The 16,664-nt window shown below is 40.2% G+C and overlaps 1 protein-coding gene across 6 annotated transcripts in view; it reads right to left on the reverse strand.

Annotated features, from left to right (window-relative positions):
• LOC132824423 (serine/threonine-protein phosphatase 6 regulatory subunit 3-like) overlaps positions 1 to 16,664 on the reverse strand; it is a 143,411-nt gene that overhangs the window by 21,609 nt on the left and 105,138 nt on the right. For all 6 annotated transcript variants that reach the window (XM_060838892.1, XM_060838891.1, XM_060838890.1 and 3 more), the window contains exons 17-20: positions 16,451 to 16,581; positions 15,214 to 15,338; positions 13,378 to 13,528; positions 10,532 to 10,626 (exon numbers count right to left, since the gene is read on the reverse strand). In XM_060838892.1, the coding sequence (XP_060694875.1) occupies positions 10,532 to 10,626; positions 13,378 to 13,528; positions 15,214 to 15,338; positions 16,451 to 16,581 (502 nt within the window). The remainder of the gene's footprint in view (positions 1 to 10,531; positions 10,627 to 13,377; positions 13,529 to 15,213; positions 15,339 to 16,450; positions 16,582 to 16,664) is intronic.

Consider the following 16,664-nt stretch of genomic DNA (forward strand, 5'->3'; position numbering starts at 1 on the left):
TCTATTTCTGGGCAAGGTAGAACCTGTACACACGGGGCAGCCTGCAACTAAATCAAATGGGATAATTATGTTTTCAGATAGATTTGCAAGTGCTGTTGGAAGGAGTTTAAACAAGTTTGGCAATGGGACGGGTCACAGAGCATTAGTACAATAGGGATTTAGCATAATAAAGGTAGAGGAATGGGGCAGACAGAGTTCAGCCATGATGCGATTCAAAGATGGGAAGGTTAGATGGCCTTCCTTTAATGCTAGGTAAAACAGACGAATTAAGGATTTGAATGACACTGTTGCCAGAACAGAGACGTGGCTGAGGGAGGAGCAAGGGTGGCAACTCAACATTCTAGGTGACAGGGTCTTCAGGCGAGACAGGAGGGTGTAAAAGAGGTGGTGTTACAATATTAAGGAGTTAGTAACTACAGTAAAGAGGGATGTAATCCTGAAAAGATCTTTAAAGGAGTAGACATTAGAGAAAGTGGGCTTACTCTCTTTGGAGCAGAGAAGATTTAGAGGTGACCTTGTTGAGGTCTTCAAAATTATTAACAATTTTGATAGGGAGGATTTCCAGTTTCCACGAGTTGGGAGGTCAATAACTAGAGGTCACAATTTCAAGACTGTCAGCAATAGAGCTAAGAGTGAGACAAGGAGAAATTTCTTTACTCAGAATAGTTAGGATTTGGTATGCATTGCCTGGAACAGCGGTACAGGCAATATCATATGAAGTTTCAAAAGAGAGCTAGATATATATCTGAAAGTAATGAATTTAGAAGGCTGCATAGAGTTGCAGAATGGGACTAACTGGGTAGATCTTTGGGAGTTGATACAGACATGATGGTTCGAATGGCCTCCTGTACTGTAAAATTCTATGATTCCATTAAGAATAAAAAGGGGCCAGTCATATTGGTGGGAGTGTATTCTTGATAATGATGACAACAACAATGATATTAAATTAGGAATTTCAACACCCCCAACAATAATTAGGCTAGTCCGTGTAAAAGGTTTAGAGGGGGCAGATTGCTTGAATACATTCAGACCTTTTTACATCAACATGAAGGAAGTCCAACAAGAGGTGCTGCATTTAATTCTGGGGCCAAAGCTGTACAGATGATCAAGGTGACTGTGGGGAATTTGTCAGTGATAACAATCGTAACAGTTCAATTCAAGCTCGATAGGGACTGCAAAAATAAAAAATGGTTACTGGATTGGGGGGAGGCAGATGTTTTTTAGTTAAGGCACCCATGGGAAAATCTACAGAAGAACATTGGCAGGCTATTCAAAACAGAACATACAGGCCCAACACATTCCCTTTAGGGTGACACACAGGAGTGAAAAAGCTGAAAATGTGTTGCTGGTTAAAGCGCAGCAGGTCAGGCAGCATCAACCAGCAACACATTTTCAGCTCTGATCTCCAGCATCTGCAGACCTCACTTTTCACTGACACACAGGAGTCACGAGTACAGAGATCCCTGGCCATACAAAAATATTTAGGCTTGGGTAAGGTAAAAAGAGAGTGCATAGAAAGCAAATCAAGGGAGGCCCTAATGGAATATAGAAAATGTGGGGAGGGAGGTGGGAGGAGCATTGTGGAGGAATCTGTAAGTAGCAAATCAGGAGTGCACTTCACATGCAAAAATGCTCAATCATGTTGAGAACCAGATTATGGCAGTTGAAAAGCTGAATGTGGCCAAAGTGATGCAATAAAGCAGGACAAAACTTCTTGATCCCAAAGACAACACCAAAATTGGGCAAAGAAATAAAATGTTGGTGAGTATAATGAATGAAGAATTCCATGAGAATAGTGAGAACAGTGAGAACAGAAAAAGCAACTGACAATTTATTAACAAGTAAAAGATCGGCTGAATGTACAAAATAAGGGACAGCTGGTAATATCGATGGATTGGCCAAATTGGGTAATACAGAAGAGAAATTATAGATATTTAATATGTGTTAATGCTCTGAATGATGCAGCGAGGGTCTATATTTCTCAGTTAGGCCAGTCTTGCTGAAATTAGGCTGCATTAACTTAAAGTCGAGTGTGGGGTGCTGGAAAAGCACAGGAGGTCAGGCAGCATCTGAGGAGCAGGAGAATTGGTGCTTCTGGCATAAACTGATGAAGGACTTATATCTGAAACATCGATTCTCCTGCTCCTAGGATGCTGCCTGACCTGCTGTGCTTTTCCAGCACCACACTCTCAACTCTGATCTCCACCATCTCCAGTCCTCACTTGCTCTTGCATCAACTTAAAACAGACCAAGCAATGATACCAGGGATAAAAAATTTGCAAGTATCTTTATGATGCACATCAATAATCTTCTGTGAGGAGATTCTATGGCATTTGAACAAGTATAATACAGAAAGAGAAAATTTAAAGATTCAAAGTTAGGCTTCTGTGACCTTTAAACATAGCAGGTTAGACCTTCAGCAGAATAAGTCAGGAGCAAATTTGGACTAATATTTTTAACTGGAAAATGTTAATCACATCCCAATTATTTGGGCCAAGTCCTGAAGGTAAAAAAAACTGACCAGTTAAGAGTTTGTGACAGTTAAACTGATTATGCACTCAGACTTGACCAGATGCCAAGTAAGGATATATTGGTGAAATGCAAGACACCATAGTCCCAGAGGACCAGAGGCTGCTCTCCCTTTAGATTGAAAGAGAACCGGTGATAAGTATAACCTCAGGGTCACCACATCTTACGCAAAGAGAGAGGTTGGACTGTGATGAAACATGCTATCATTGAGGAAGTCTGGACGAAAAGAAATGAAACATCAAAGGAATTAAATACAGAAAAATACAAACAGGTTTTCAGCCTTCAGTGTCCCAAAAGACAATGGTAAAATAGGTTTGTCTCATGTTTCAGATGTCAATCTTCTAGATGGCTATTAGAATATGACAGTTTGTGTCATATTCTGGATGAGAAAGCAAAATGTTTTTCACTAGCCTGGAAGCCAAGAAAATAAAATGGATTGTCAAAAGTATCTTGGCTAATGAAACATTGCGCTATAGGTACAGGGGCATATTTATCCAATATTCCAAAGGAAATCTTTAATAGGCAATCTCAGAAAGGTTTATCTTTCGAATGTAGTGGATAACCACTCTCTTTGGGTCAACATACATTTAACAAAGAGGGTTTCTGATAGAGCTGGTGTAAAGAAAATTGAACCATTGCAGAAGTTATGACACAGAGTGACCACTTAGCCCATCGTATCTATGGTAGTAAGAGTCAAAATCAATTAGCAGCCCATTCTAATCCTAGCTTCTAGCATCTTGCTCATAGACTTGCAGGTTACAGCATTTCAATGCAGATTCAGCTAACGTTTAAGTAAGTTGGAGGTTTCTGCCTCCACTACCAAACCTCACAATAAATTACAGATACTCACCATCTCCAGATGAAAAAGCTTTCCCTGACCTCTTTAATCCTTCTACTTATCACCTTATATATGTACCCCAATAGTTGACCTCTCTGCTAAGGGAAAGAGTCTTTCCTAATTATTCTATTCAGGTCCCCAGTTTTGTGTATCTCAACCAAGTCACCTTTTAGCTTCCTCTGTTCTTAAGAAAGCAGCTTTTGCTTAAGCAATTTTTGTCTTTGTTTCAATTTAGACCAATTATTTCTTTCCAATAATGCAGAACAGTACACAAAATTCCAGCTGTGGCCTATTAAGTGTTTTATACATTTCCAGCATTATATCCCTGCTTTTGGATTCACTATCTTGCTCAACAAAAGAAGGCGTTTCATAAGCTTGCCCGATCACCTTATCTCCTTGTCCTGCTATTAAATGGCGATGGAGTAGCAGCGCAGCAGCAGGCTCCTGCCCAGATCTCATCCGTCTGCCTTTACTTTTTTTCTTCTTTCATTGCTTTTTTCTACCCTTACTTTAAATTTACTTATCTTCTGTGGAGAGTGGGTTTATGCAGGATGGAGAAGATCAAGTCAACATGGTGGCAAGAGAGGTGCCCCAGTATCTGTGGCAGTGGTGAGAACAGGCAGCCTGAGATGGCAGCAAGAACAGGCAAACTGAGGTCTCCCAGAATTTGCAGGGAAGATCAAGCCAGCACAAGGAGAGGGAGCCCATTGCGGTGGAGGAGTCTAGCGTGGAGGAAAATCGAGTCCTTGAGGGGATTGCAAGGCCTGTATGGCTAAGCATTTAACAAGGACTATAATTTTGAACTTGTAACTTTATTTTTGTTTTTCTACTTCTTACCTAAGATTTTGCACCAAGTACCTTTGTACCTAAGATGGTGCCAGAAATGACAACTTTGTACAGTTTGTACTCTTGTATCCCTGTACTTAAGTACATATAACAATAAAACCTAATTCTAACTCTTCAGGGACCTGTAGGCATGCGTCCAAAGTGTCTCACTTTTTCTATCCTCTCTACATCCTCCCTGTGTATCTTGTGAATTCCCTAGCTTAGTTTGCTACGTCCTTATGCATTACATCTCACTTCTCGGGACTGAACTACATTTGTCACCTTTTTCACCTACTCAACAACTGAGATCATTTTATAGCCCAGAGCTGTCCCCTTCCATAATCAATTACAAGCCGATATTTGTGTCATTTGCAAATTTCATGCACCCCATGTTAAGTCCAAACATTAATTCATACAACAGCAAGGAACACAACACTGGAGAATACTATAAGAAACCACTTTTCATTTGTTAAAAAAAATCCATCAATTCTGACACTGTTTCCTATTGCTCAGCTGATTTTAGATTCAAATCGCCACTCACCTGTATCAAATGGGATTTTTTTTTTACGTTTTTGATCATTCTATGCAGATGGTATCTTGACAAATGCCACTACAATACCCTCACTGATCATCCTGATTACCTCCTTTAAGAAAATGCAATTAAAACATGACCTTCCCGCAACAAAACCAAGCTCACTGTCCCGGATTAATCCATGCCTTTCCAAATGAAAGTTCATTCTGTCTCAGAATTGATTCTAATAATTTGTCCATTGAAGTCAGATTGATCAGCCTATAAATTATTCTGTCTATCCTCACACCATTTCTAAACAATGGTACAGCACTCGTTGACCTCTAATCCTTTGGTATCTTACTGGTATTTAGTGAGGATTGGAAAACGATCCTCAGTGCATCCATTACTTTCTCCCTGGTTTCTTTTAACAACCTGGTGTACAATCTATCTGACCCCAGTGATTGATCCACCTTCAAGGATGCCAGTCCTGCTGGCATTTCCTTTTACATTATTGTGTGTATCATTTCACAGGCCTCTAACTAGAAAGTTGATATAATTCTTGTTGGTGAAGATAGTGTACAATTTCAATTACTTATTTCTCCTACTTCTATGCTCACTAAGTGGGAAAGGCAGCAATCCTGACTGCAATTACTCCCAAGGAGGTCCTACAATTCATCTCCTACCTAGCTCCCTAAAACCTGCTTTCAGGATCTCATCCCTATTCCTACCCATCAGTCAATGGAACTAACATTAATCACAATTTCTTGCTGTTCACCCACCACCTGAAGAATGCCTTGCAACTACTCTGATATCCTTGACCCTGGCACTGGAGAGGCAACATTCCATCTTAGAGTTTAAATGGCTGCAGACATGACTCCATCTGTTCTGCTAATTAACAAATTCCCTAACATTACTTTTCTCCTTTGCTGCTTCTTCCTGTATTGCAGAGCAACTTTTGGTGCTACAAATGTGTCACTGCCTGAAAAAGTCAATATCCTCTTCAATACCAAAACTATAAACTGATTAGCAAGCAGCACCACAGAGTAGTCCTGCGCCATCTGTCTGATTCTCTTAGACTGTGCAGCAGTCTCCCATTCTCTTCCTGCTTCCAACGTACTCAAACTGCGGTGTGAACAACTGAGTGCGCGAGTCAACGACCTTCAACCTTGCAGGTATGCCACAGCGACTCCAGCTGTCACTCGAAACTCTAAAACCTGGAACTCAGGTTTCTGCAGTCAATGTCACTTCCTGTATAAGGAGACTTCTAGGTCACTGCTAGAGTTCACAACTTCCCACATATTATAGAACATACAAGTGAGCTACTCAACACATCTTAGTTTTAGTTTACCTATAAGTTTAGATTAGAACACAGAACATTCCAGTGTAGTACAGGCCCTGTGGCCCTCGATGTTGCGCTGATCTGTGGAACCAATCTGAAACCAATTTATCCTGCACTATTCCATTTTCATCCACGTGGTTATCCAATTACCATTTAAATGCCCTTTAAGTTGGCAAGTCTACTACTGTTCCAAGCTCCTACTATTCTCAGAGTGAAAAATTGCCTCCAAATACCTGTCCTACATCTATCACCCCTCAATTTAAAGATATGTCCACTAGTACCAGCCATCACCATCCAAGGAAAAAGGCTCTCACTGTCCAACCTATCCAACCCTCTGATGATCTTCTATGTCTCAAGTCACCTCTCAACCTTCTTCTAACCAAAACAGCCTAAAGTCCCTCAGCCTTTCCTCGTAAGATCTTCCCTCCACACTAGGCGACATCCCAGTAAATCTCCTCTGAACACATTCCAAAGCTTCCACATCCTTCCTATAATGCAGTGACCAAAACTATATGCAATACTAGAAGTGCGGCTGCACCAGAGTTTTGTACAGCTGCAGCATGACCTCTTGGCTCTGAAAATCAATCCCTGTACCAATAAAAGCTAACACACTACATACCTTCTTAAAAATCTTTTCAACCTGGGTGGCAACTTTCAGGGATCGATGTACATGGACAGAGATCTCTCTGCTCATCTACACGACCAAGAATCTTAATATTAGCCAAGTATTCTGCATTCCCGTTGCTCCTTCCGAAGAGAATCACTTCACATTTTTCCACATTAGACCCCATTTGCCATCTTCAGCCCAGCTCTGCAGCTTATCACAAAACTGTGTTGACCATCTCTAATCAACTTATTCCTCCCTCGATGATTATAAATCCTCTCTTGCATCCTTTTCCAACACTTTACCCAAAACTAAAGTAAGGCTCATTGGTTTATAATTACCAGGGTTCTCTCTACTCCCTTCTTGAACAAAGGGACAACATTCGCTATCCTCCAGTCTTCTGGCACTATTCTGATAGACAATGATAACACAAAGATCAAAGTCAAAGGCTTTGCAATCTTCTCCCTGGCTTCCCAGAGAATCCTGGGATAAATCCCATCTGGCCCAGGGGACTTGCCTATCTTCACACACTCCAGAATTACTAACACGTCCTCGTAAACCTCAATCCCATCTTGTCTAATAGCATGTATTGCAGTATTCTCCTCACTATTTTCTTTTTGAGTTAAAAGACCACATAACACAACTACCCTTATTTCTTTTACTCTTATCCAAAATCATCTTTGTGATCCTTTTCTGTACATCGCGAACTATTCGGAGATCTACACAGAACCCCCCAACAGGGTGACCTCTCCTTTCCTGTTTCTAACCTCAGCCCATACAACCTCAGTATTCAAATCCTCAAACGCCCTTTCTGCCACCATAATACTGTCCTTGATTAACAATGCTACACCTCCCCTCTTTTACCATCTTCTCAGTTCTTCCTGAAACATTTAAAATCATTCCTGCCCCTACTCGATCCATGTCTCTGAAATGGCCACAACATTGAAATCCCAGATATCAAACCTTGCTGCAAGTTCGACCACCTTATTCCAGATGCTCCTGGTGTTGAAGTAGACACACTTCAATCCACCTTCCTGCTTGCCGGTGAACTCTTGTGACCTTGAAACCTCATTTCTGACCTTACTACTCAACCTCCTGAACAGTGGAACAACAATTTAGGTTCCAATCTCCCTGCTGAATTAGTTAAAAACCCTCGCGAAGAGCAGTAGCAAATTCCAGCCCAGGATATTCGTACCCTTCTGGTTCAGTTGTAGACCATCCTGTTTATAGAGGTCCCATCTACGCCAGAATGAGTCCCAATTATCCAGGTATCTGAAACACTCCCTCCTGCACCATCCCTATAGCCATGTGTTCAACAGGAGGAAACATCTTTTTCAAATCCACTTTGTCATGATAACTCAGGATCTTGTTGTTTTGATCAAGTCATTTCTTCTAAACTGCAGTAAATACAATAGGCTCGATCAATTGATATAGAAATTGATAAAGAGGTGTATTGGATAGGCTGCCTTGAGTTCAAAGTTGATAAACCACTAAGACTGCAAGAGATAAGCAATCATAGCACAGTTCACTTAATCTTGCTGGTGGGTAATGTTCTTTGTATATACTTTCCTTTAGGAATCTTCACCTTTAAAGACTCCAGGTGCTGCCTATATCCAAGGATGGAACTCTGCCTACCAATCAGGCTGGGTGTGCAGACACCACACCAATGAAAGCAGTTGTTCTGCTGTAGTATTCGTTTTATAACTTATAATATATTTCACTGCTTTAAACATGCTAAGACAACAGTAATGAATTTCCCAAGGAGTGATTGATTCTTAGAACAATATCAACAATATAACAGAGGAGCTTTTAAATGATATTTGGGACAACACTGAAAGTCACATGGAAAATGGAGAAAATCCAGCATGAATTGAGTTAGGGCAAACAATGCTTAATTAATTTGACGAGTCTTTTTATGATATAACAAAGAGTGGATGACAGTTAATTATTTGATCTGCTATATGTGGACTTCCAAAATAAATTTAAATGATGTGCCATAAAGCAGACTTGCTAGTAAAGTTACAGCTCATGGTATTAGGCAGGAATTGGAGTTGATGGAGTGACAGCAAATGAGTGGTGGTGAACATTTGTTTCTCAAAATGAAGGAAGCTGAATGGGGTGAGGGGGGGGTGGGGAATCTCTCAAGAGTCTATTTGGTCAACTGCTTTTCCTGATACACATTACTGATCTGGACCTGTGTGTTCAAGGCACAACGTGCAAATGAGAAATCTGGAAATACCACAAATTGTGAGGAGGACGATGTTAAACTTCAAAAAGGCATATGTGGGATGGACAGACAAGCAGATGAATTTTCAAGAGGGTGAATTAATTTATTTCAGCTGGAAAGATGAAGAGAGGATGTTGTAAAGAGAATTTTTTTTTAAAATTGTAAACTAATTGGGAAAAGGACTGTTTTTAAAAAAAAATCAAGGTTTATATAAAGGATTACTGCATTTTTTAAAAGGTTACTGACACAGACTAAATGCTGTTTGCTCAAGCAGAGGAGGCTTAGTTGCAAATGCACCGAAACCAGGGAGTGAGCATAAAATTAGATTCAACCAGCAAGTAGCAGCTGATTTGTCTGTGCAGTGATGACCAATTCTCAAAGACAATGACCTTCGCCCTGGCAAAAAACTTTGATTCTCTAAGTAGGTAAACACATTGGGGATGTGAATGCTTGGTCAGAAGCTACCGAACCTCTACAAGGTGCTGCCATATAAAAAAAAAGCTGAAAAGAGTGTTGCTGGAAAAGCGCAGCAGGTCAGGCAGCATCAAAGGAGCAGAATTGACGTTTCGGGCATAAGCCCTTCTTATGCCCGAAACGTCGATTCTCCTGCTCCTTGGATGCTGCCTGACCTACTGTGCTTTTCCAGCAACACATTTTTCAGCTCTGATCTCCAGCATCTGCAGTCCTCACTTTCTCCATATAAAAACAAAGCTCAAGAATGAAGAAAACCAGTTAATTTATCATCAGTTGCTGAAGGCAATGGCTTTTGTCCATTAAATCAGAGAATTTCTAAGTGAAAACCAGTCAGTCAATCTGTGAAAGTGAGTTCCAGCACCAGAGAAGGAAGATCAAGGAGCACGGAATCCTGACAAGCCAAAATGATCATTTCAGTAAGCCTCCCCAGTTGTGTTCTCTGCCCATAACATTCCTTTTGTGTACTTTTATAAAATCTTTGCCTTTTATGATGACTCAAAATAGCGAAATCAGATTTCCAGAGGGCTATTCCAAAATAATTTAGAAAAACATGGAGGTACAGATACTGTTGTTGGACTAGTAATTTAGAACTCCAGACTAATGCCATGTTCCAGTACAACCGTGACAACTAGAATTTAAACTCAATTAATAATGATATAGAATGTAAAGCTAGGCCTAGTGATAGTTGGAAAAAAACACGTCTGGTTCAGTAACATCCTTTATGGAAGGAAATTTGCTCTACATTCCTGGTCTGGCCCTACATTTTGATTCTTAACATCCCTCTCAAATGGCCAAGCAAACCATTAATTTCAAATGCAAGTAAGGATGAGCAACAAATGTTGGCCTTGTCAGCAATCCCCAAATTCCAAAGAATCAACAAAATAAAGGATATAACGCAGGAGCAGAGGGACTTGAAATCACTAAAGATGGTGAGGCAGGTTGACTCTGTGGTTAATAAAGCTTACAGGGCCCTAGGCTTTATAAATAAGAACAGAGTATGAAAGCAAATAAATTATGATAAATTTGCAAAAACAATTATGCCTTTATAACACAACCATCTCCAAATCATTCTATGATTACTTACTAACAACACATTTTCAGTTTACTTTATACATAGAATTTTCTCTTATTTTTAAAAATGTTTTAAAATTTCTTAGCAATTCAACACCTGCAAGAAGAATTACCTTCAGGATGTGTTAGATTATTGTGATGGGGATCCACTGGATCTGCACTGGTTTCCATTTCAACAGGGGAACTACTTCTCAAAGGATCCTTTGAGCTGAATCAAAAAAATGTTTAGTTTATTTCAATTTACAGGCATCATAGTGCACTATTTACTCATTGCATACACCTTTACACAACTTGTGATATTACAAACATGAATCTGTATTTGTATATTGGGCTCGACAACATTTGGACTGCATGGTATAGGAATCCATCCTGGCCCCTGTCCTTGAGAATTCTTGGTGCAATTTTCCTTTGGAGGGATGCAGTTTCTAACTTCTCACCTACATGAATGTCTCTAACAGCAAATAAAAATCAAAACACTCCCGTAAAGTAGGATTTGATCAGCAAAGGAATGCAACAGAAGCTGAATCCACACCATCAGTTTTGCAACTCAGGGCATGCGGAGATATTTCCCAATAGCACTACTCTGACTTGCTGTAGCTATATACAAATTGCAGATGGAGGTTCAGAACCCTAGCATTGCCAACCTGGAGAGTGGAGGAGGAATGCTTTTGTTTATTCCTGCTCTTGGAAGAAACATTACTTCCTGGTTATGCACCCAAGAAAACAAAATCATGGGCAGAACTTTGGGGACAGCAGTAGTGACAATATTTACTGCTGATCAAGAACAAAAAAGTTAACAAAGATCAAGTAATCCATTTGCATGGATTTTCCTGATGTGATATTAGTTGGAGTCTGATGCAAAATCAAGGCTGTGCCCAGGTGAAGGAGCCTTTTGAGGTACTTTAGGTACTCTCAAAATGGATAAGTATTAATTATCCTTCAGATGTTAATTAGGAAATTATTTTAATCTCAATAAAACAATTAAGCTAGCAGAAATAAACAAAATTTAACTGTTTATGATTAAAAAACTGTTTACTTTTAAAGAAAATTAACACTATGCAAACATAAAAATATTGTTACAAGATTAGAGTTTTTTTTGACAGTAATCAAACTTATTGCATCACTAAAGCCTCTTTACACCTCTTTAAAGCATATATATTTTTCAATGGATTTACAGTGAGACAAATAGTATAAAATGAACAAGTTCTCAAGTTTAGAGATTTCTAAAGATAGAGCTTTACTGCAAAGAGTTAACATTTGAGAATTATGATGGCTCTCAGGTCTTGAAACGTTAACTCTGTTTCCCTCTGCACAGGTAGTGCCTGACCTGCTGAGTTTCACCAGCAATTTTTGTTTTTGTTTGTTTCGTATCTTCAGCTGTGTTTTATTTTATTGCCTTGGAAGAAACCTGTGACCCCTTAATGGACCAATGAAGCAGAGAGTGAGACCAAAGAAACTCACATATAGTATTTGCTTGGAGCCATTCACCAAGCTCAGAGCTTGAAGAAATGCTGGACTAGTACCAGCTTGTGAAGCTAGCCATATGGAGCCAAGCTGAAATTAAGACTGAGTAGTGGTGGAGTGTAGTCTCCAAAATCCAGGATCACAGTACTGATTAGAAGTGTAAACCACAGTATATGAGCAGTTATTGAGGCACTGCCCCACTGTGGCTTTTGAGACAGTTCTAATGCCAGGTCTTCAAGAGAAATGAACTGGAAAGCCCTTGTAAAATTTTAATGAGATTTAGTGACCCACTGTGCCACCAACACCTTGCTTAGAAATCCAAAAGATCTCTCATGACTACATCTGTTATCTGACATATGTTCCGTGGGGTTTGACACCACAATTTATCTGTTATCCAGGTTTAACATTTAGAATCCGTAGACTGTGGAAACAAGCCATTTGGTCCAGCAAGTCCACACCGACCCTCTGAAGAGTAACCCACCTAGATCCGTTCCCCTTCTACCTACATTTCCCCCGAACCTACACATCCCGGAATACTGTAGGCAATTTAGCATGGCCAATTCACCTAACCTGCACACAGACACAGGGAGAATGTGCAAACTCCATAAAGACAGATTCCATCTGAGGCTGGAATCGAACCCGGGTCCTTGATGCTGTGAGGCAGCAGTGGTAACCACTAAACTACCGTGCTGCCCCCAATTAATCTGAGGTTTATCTCAGATTAATTCTGGATGTTCAAATAAAATGTAAATTGTACTATTGTTCTAAGTTTGCCTAATAGTTTATAATCGTTTGTTCAAACCTGTCAAATCTTGTGGTTTTGTTTTCTTTTAAGATCTAGGCGTCTCACATTCTGACTGCTTTTAACAAAAAATAGAACTGGTCTCATGTCAAACTATAAGATAATTTTGTGGTCTGGTCTGGTCTCGTAAGAGATTGCACTTTTGCTATCATTTTCATTTCATAACCTACCTCCAAAGAGAAACAGTGCAAAATGGTCCCCTGACAACACCTGGATTGTTACATCAATTAAGGGACAGATTCTTTTACAACTGGCCTTGGATTGTAACTGGAGTTTGTAAGTACTTTCAAACATCTGCATCTTCATGTAGTTAATTTAAATAAATTATCTTCTTTTATTCTAACGTTCTCCAGAAACTTTCTGAAATTTTCTCTAACAGTACCAGCAGAGAAATGTAGCACAAATCATGTTTATCACAATGGTACAAGGCAGGTTAGACAGAGTCTTGGCAAATGAAGTTGAATTTCTTTCAATAAATATTACAGCACACAGTAAAGGAGCAGGAATTGGTAAAAGAACAAAACCAAAATCAAAAGTAATTTCAGAAGATTATACAAGCATGCTAGAAGTTTAATTGTAAAATACTACAGAAGGGCCTGACATTTTATGCTTATAACTGACCTCCAAAAGTAGATTGAAGCAAAGCATTAATACAACTCACTGCAGAATTTTTAGATATTCAGAACTAATTACCTTAACGGAGATGAAAAATCAGAAAACATAGCCCATCCAGTTTCTTGTGGCACTGAGTCACCCGAACTCCACAAGGTAGTTTCATTAGAATTTGCTGTAGTTATATTTGCTGTTTCCATAGGCACTTCAAAGTTTGCAGTCCATCCTGGGGCTGTAAAATCAATTCAACATTTACCAATCTTTTGCTTTCAACAATCCAAGGCAATCATTACTTGAATTCATACAAAAAGATGTTTCCAAGACTTTCTAAATAAAGCCTTTGGGTAGCAGTTTTTGGAATTAACAACTACTCAGTTAAAGATATTAAAGTCAAGTCACCATAGTACCAGAGGACCAGGCTGCTCTCTCATTAGAGACAGAGGATTAGTGTCATTGTGCCTCAGGCAAGGGAAGAGGTTGAGGAGGGTTCTTCATGGTAACCCCAGGCAGTACGGGAATTGAACCAGTGTTGATGGCATCACTCTGCATTTCAAACTAGCTAAGTGAGGTAACCAGACCACAATTTTTTTAAAATTCATATAACAAATAATTGGTTTATAATCTAAACCAAATTTCTTAGCTCATATTTTCCACTACTTTCGTTGGACACGCACCATTCGCAACTCAAGCCAGATACTTAACAGAAATAGGAAGATCAACAATTTCAAAGTATTGTTACAAAGACTTGTTTCGGGACTGAGATTTCTTGGGCTTCCAGCAAGATTGTTTCTTCAAATCTCTCCAACAATCTAACAGGTTTAGACTTTGAATTTAATACAGGATTCACCACCATCTCAAGTACAACTATTTCAGGTCAGAACTTTCCTATTTCTAGTATTCTTTAATACTATGGAGTCTTGCATCTACACATCTCTCTATCTTTCTCCACTGCCCTTCAAACTCGTCTCCATATACCACTAACAAAACAAAACAGGTAACTGTGCCGGAGATCTCTTAACAATGCCATGTTGACACAAACAGTCAATTCACTTAGTTCTTTATTTAACGGGGAAAAACAAAGTTTCCAGTATTGTACCTAAGTGTCAAATGCTTATCATGTAATTTAGCAGGTTTATGATTACAGAAAATGATGGAGTCAAATTTAATCTTGTCCTCATTTGTGTGTTTCCAACAAGGGGCATAAGACTCAAAATAGAACTAAAGATTTTTAAAAAACAACTGTACCACCTCTATCATCATCCAAGATTTGCTAATATGGTATAGATTATGCACCAGACCTGGAATGTTTCTAATGAAGAGTGTGTGATATAACATTCAAGCTAATCTGTTCATTGTCACTATTCAACAGTTCAACAGCAACAAATTTGATCCAACATCTCAGTGACACTGGCGTCAGTCCAATCCATGTTTATTTTTCTTCATTATGTTGTTTCCTAGATCTAGAACTTGACAGAAATAAAGCTATGTTCCAGCTCACACAAATTTATGCAATCAGATTGTAAACATGAAAGGCCCATAGGGAGAATAGAAATAAATACTTTCACTTAATATCAACAATGAAGTTATCTAGCATCCCAGAGGTTCCAAAGTATGTATAACTAGTCCACCAGGGAATGGTTGCTACAGATATTGACAAAATAAAACAGTTCCCTCAACTAATAAAACCTTGTCATATGAGTAAAAACAAGAAAACAGTTTTATTTCACAACAAGTTCCTCACACAGTTCAAATTCACTGAGGTAATATTGTATATTAAAGCATCTCCATGGTAAAAAGTAAGAATCTTTATGATTTACCAAAGTGATTTTGTAACCAGAAACGCTAATGTCAAATATTTAAGCTCACAACTCCCAGATCATTTTAAAATCAATCATAATTAAAGTGTTTGTTACTTGCCATCATTTGTGTCCACTTCCATTCTATCGTCTGGACAGGCACCAGGTGCAAATGAATTATTCCGTTTATCCGCATCTTCATCTTCAGAATCTGTACTTTCTTCACTGTCTGTACTTCCTGAACTTCTGCACAAAACAGAAAATGGAGGGATTGTCAATTATAACAACAGTTATAACTACTTCAGTTTTTTTTTGGAAACTAACTTGGGAAAGGTTGGGTAGGGGGAAAATAGAGAAGCAGTAGCTCGGGGAAGGGGAAAAAGCTAGAAATGCAACAGCTGGGGGCTTGAGAGGCAATGGCTACTAGAAAGACAGCGTCTGGTAGTGGGTGTCTGCTATGCTGGTTACAAAGGTATGTTTGGGGTGGGGGTGGGGAGGGATGAAGAGCGAGAACCAGAAAAGCAGTTGGGGCAGTTGTGAAGGGGGCAGTGGCTGTTTTGGGGGGAGACGAGAGGAGAGGCAACATGCAGAAACATGGGAAAGAGCCAGAGAGGCATCAGCCAGGGGAAGCCAGAAGAGCCAGAGAGGCAGCAGCTGGGCGAAGGGGGTAGAGTCCAAGAGCCAGCAGCCGGGGGAGGCAGGAAGAGCCCGAGAGGCAGCAGTCGGGGGAAGTCAGAACAGCCAGCAGCTGGGGGAGGCAGGAAGAGTCCAAGAGGCAGCGTCCGGGGGGAGCGGGAAGAGCCCGAGAGGCAGCAGTCGGGGGGAGCGGGAAGAGCCCGAGAGGCAGTGCAGGTGGCGCGGGGGAACTAGAAAGACAGTAGCTGGAGTTTGAGGGTGGTGATGAACTAGGAAAAACAGCAGCTGAGGGAAGGCAAAAGAGCTAGAAAGACAACAGGTGGGGCTGGTGGGAGAAGGGCTAGAAAGGCAGCGGTTAGGGGCAGGGGAAAAGCTAGAAAAGCAACGGGTTGGGCGGAGGACAAACAGCTAGAAAGGCAGCAGTGAGGGGAAGTGGAAGGTGCTAGAAAGGCAGCAGCTGGGGTTTGGGGATGAAGAGCTAGAAAGGGAGAGGCTGGGTCAGTGGCTACAGGAAGGACAGAGAGAGCTAGAAAAGGCAGCAGTTGGAGAGAAGGAGAAGGAACTAGAAAAGCAGTGGCGAGAGGAAAGGGGAAACAGCTGGAAAGGCACCAGCAGAGGAGAAGGAGGAAGAGCAAGAAAGGCAGTAGCTGGGGTGGGGCAGATATTTGAAAGAGAGGTTGAGCGAGGGAGAAGTGAATCACTGTGTAGCCCTGTTAACATACCTGTGTCGATTTTGTGCATCTTGAGAAAATGTTATATCCTTTTCGTCCCAAATATCTTCTTCATCAGAACCACTATCATCAAATTGTTGAATCCTCTCTTTACAGCATGCCTCAAATAGAGCTACATTTGCCTGGACCAAGATGGCAAAATGTCAAAGGTTTCCAACAAAGACACCAAAATGCTTTCAAGCAACTTCCATTTCTCAGATTGATA

This window comes from Hemiscyllium ocellatum, chromosome 18 (genome assembly GCF_020745735.1).
Source record: "Hemiscyllium ocellatum isolate sHemOce1 chromosome 18, sHemOce1.pat.X.cur, whole genome shotgun sequence".
In the NCBI taxonomy this organism is placed as follows: domain Eukaryota; kingdom Metazoa; phylum Chordata; class Chondrichthyes; order Orectolobiformes; family Hemiscylliidae; genus Hemiscyllium; species Hemiscyllium ocellatum.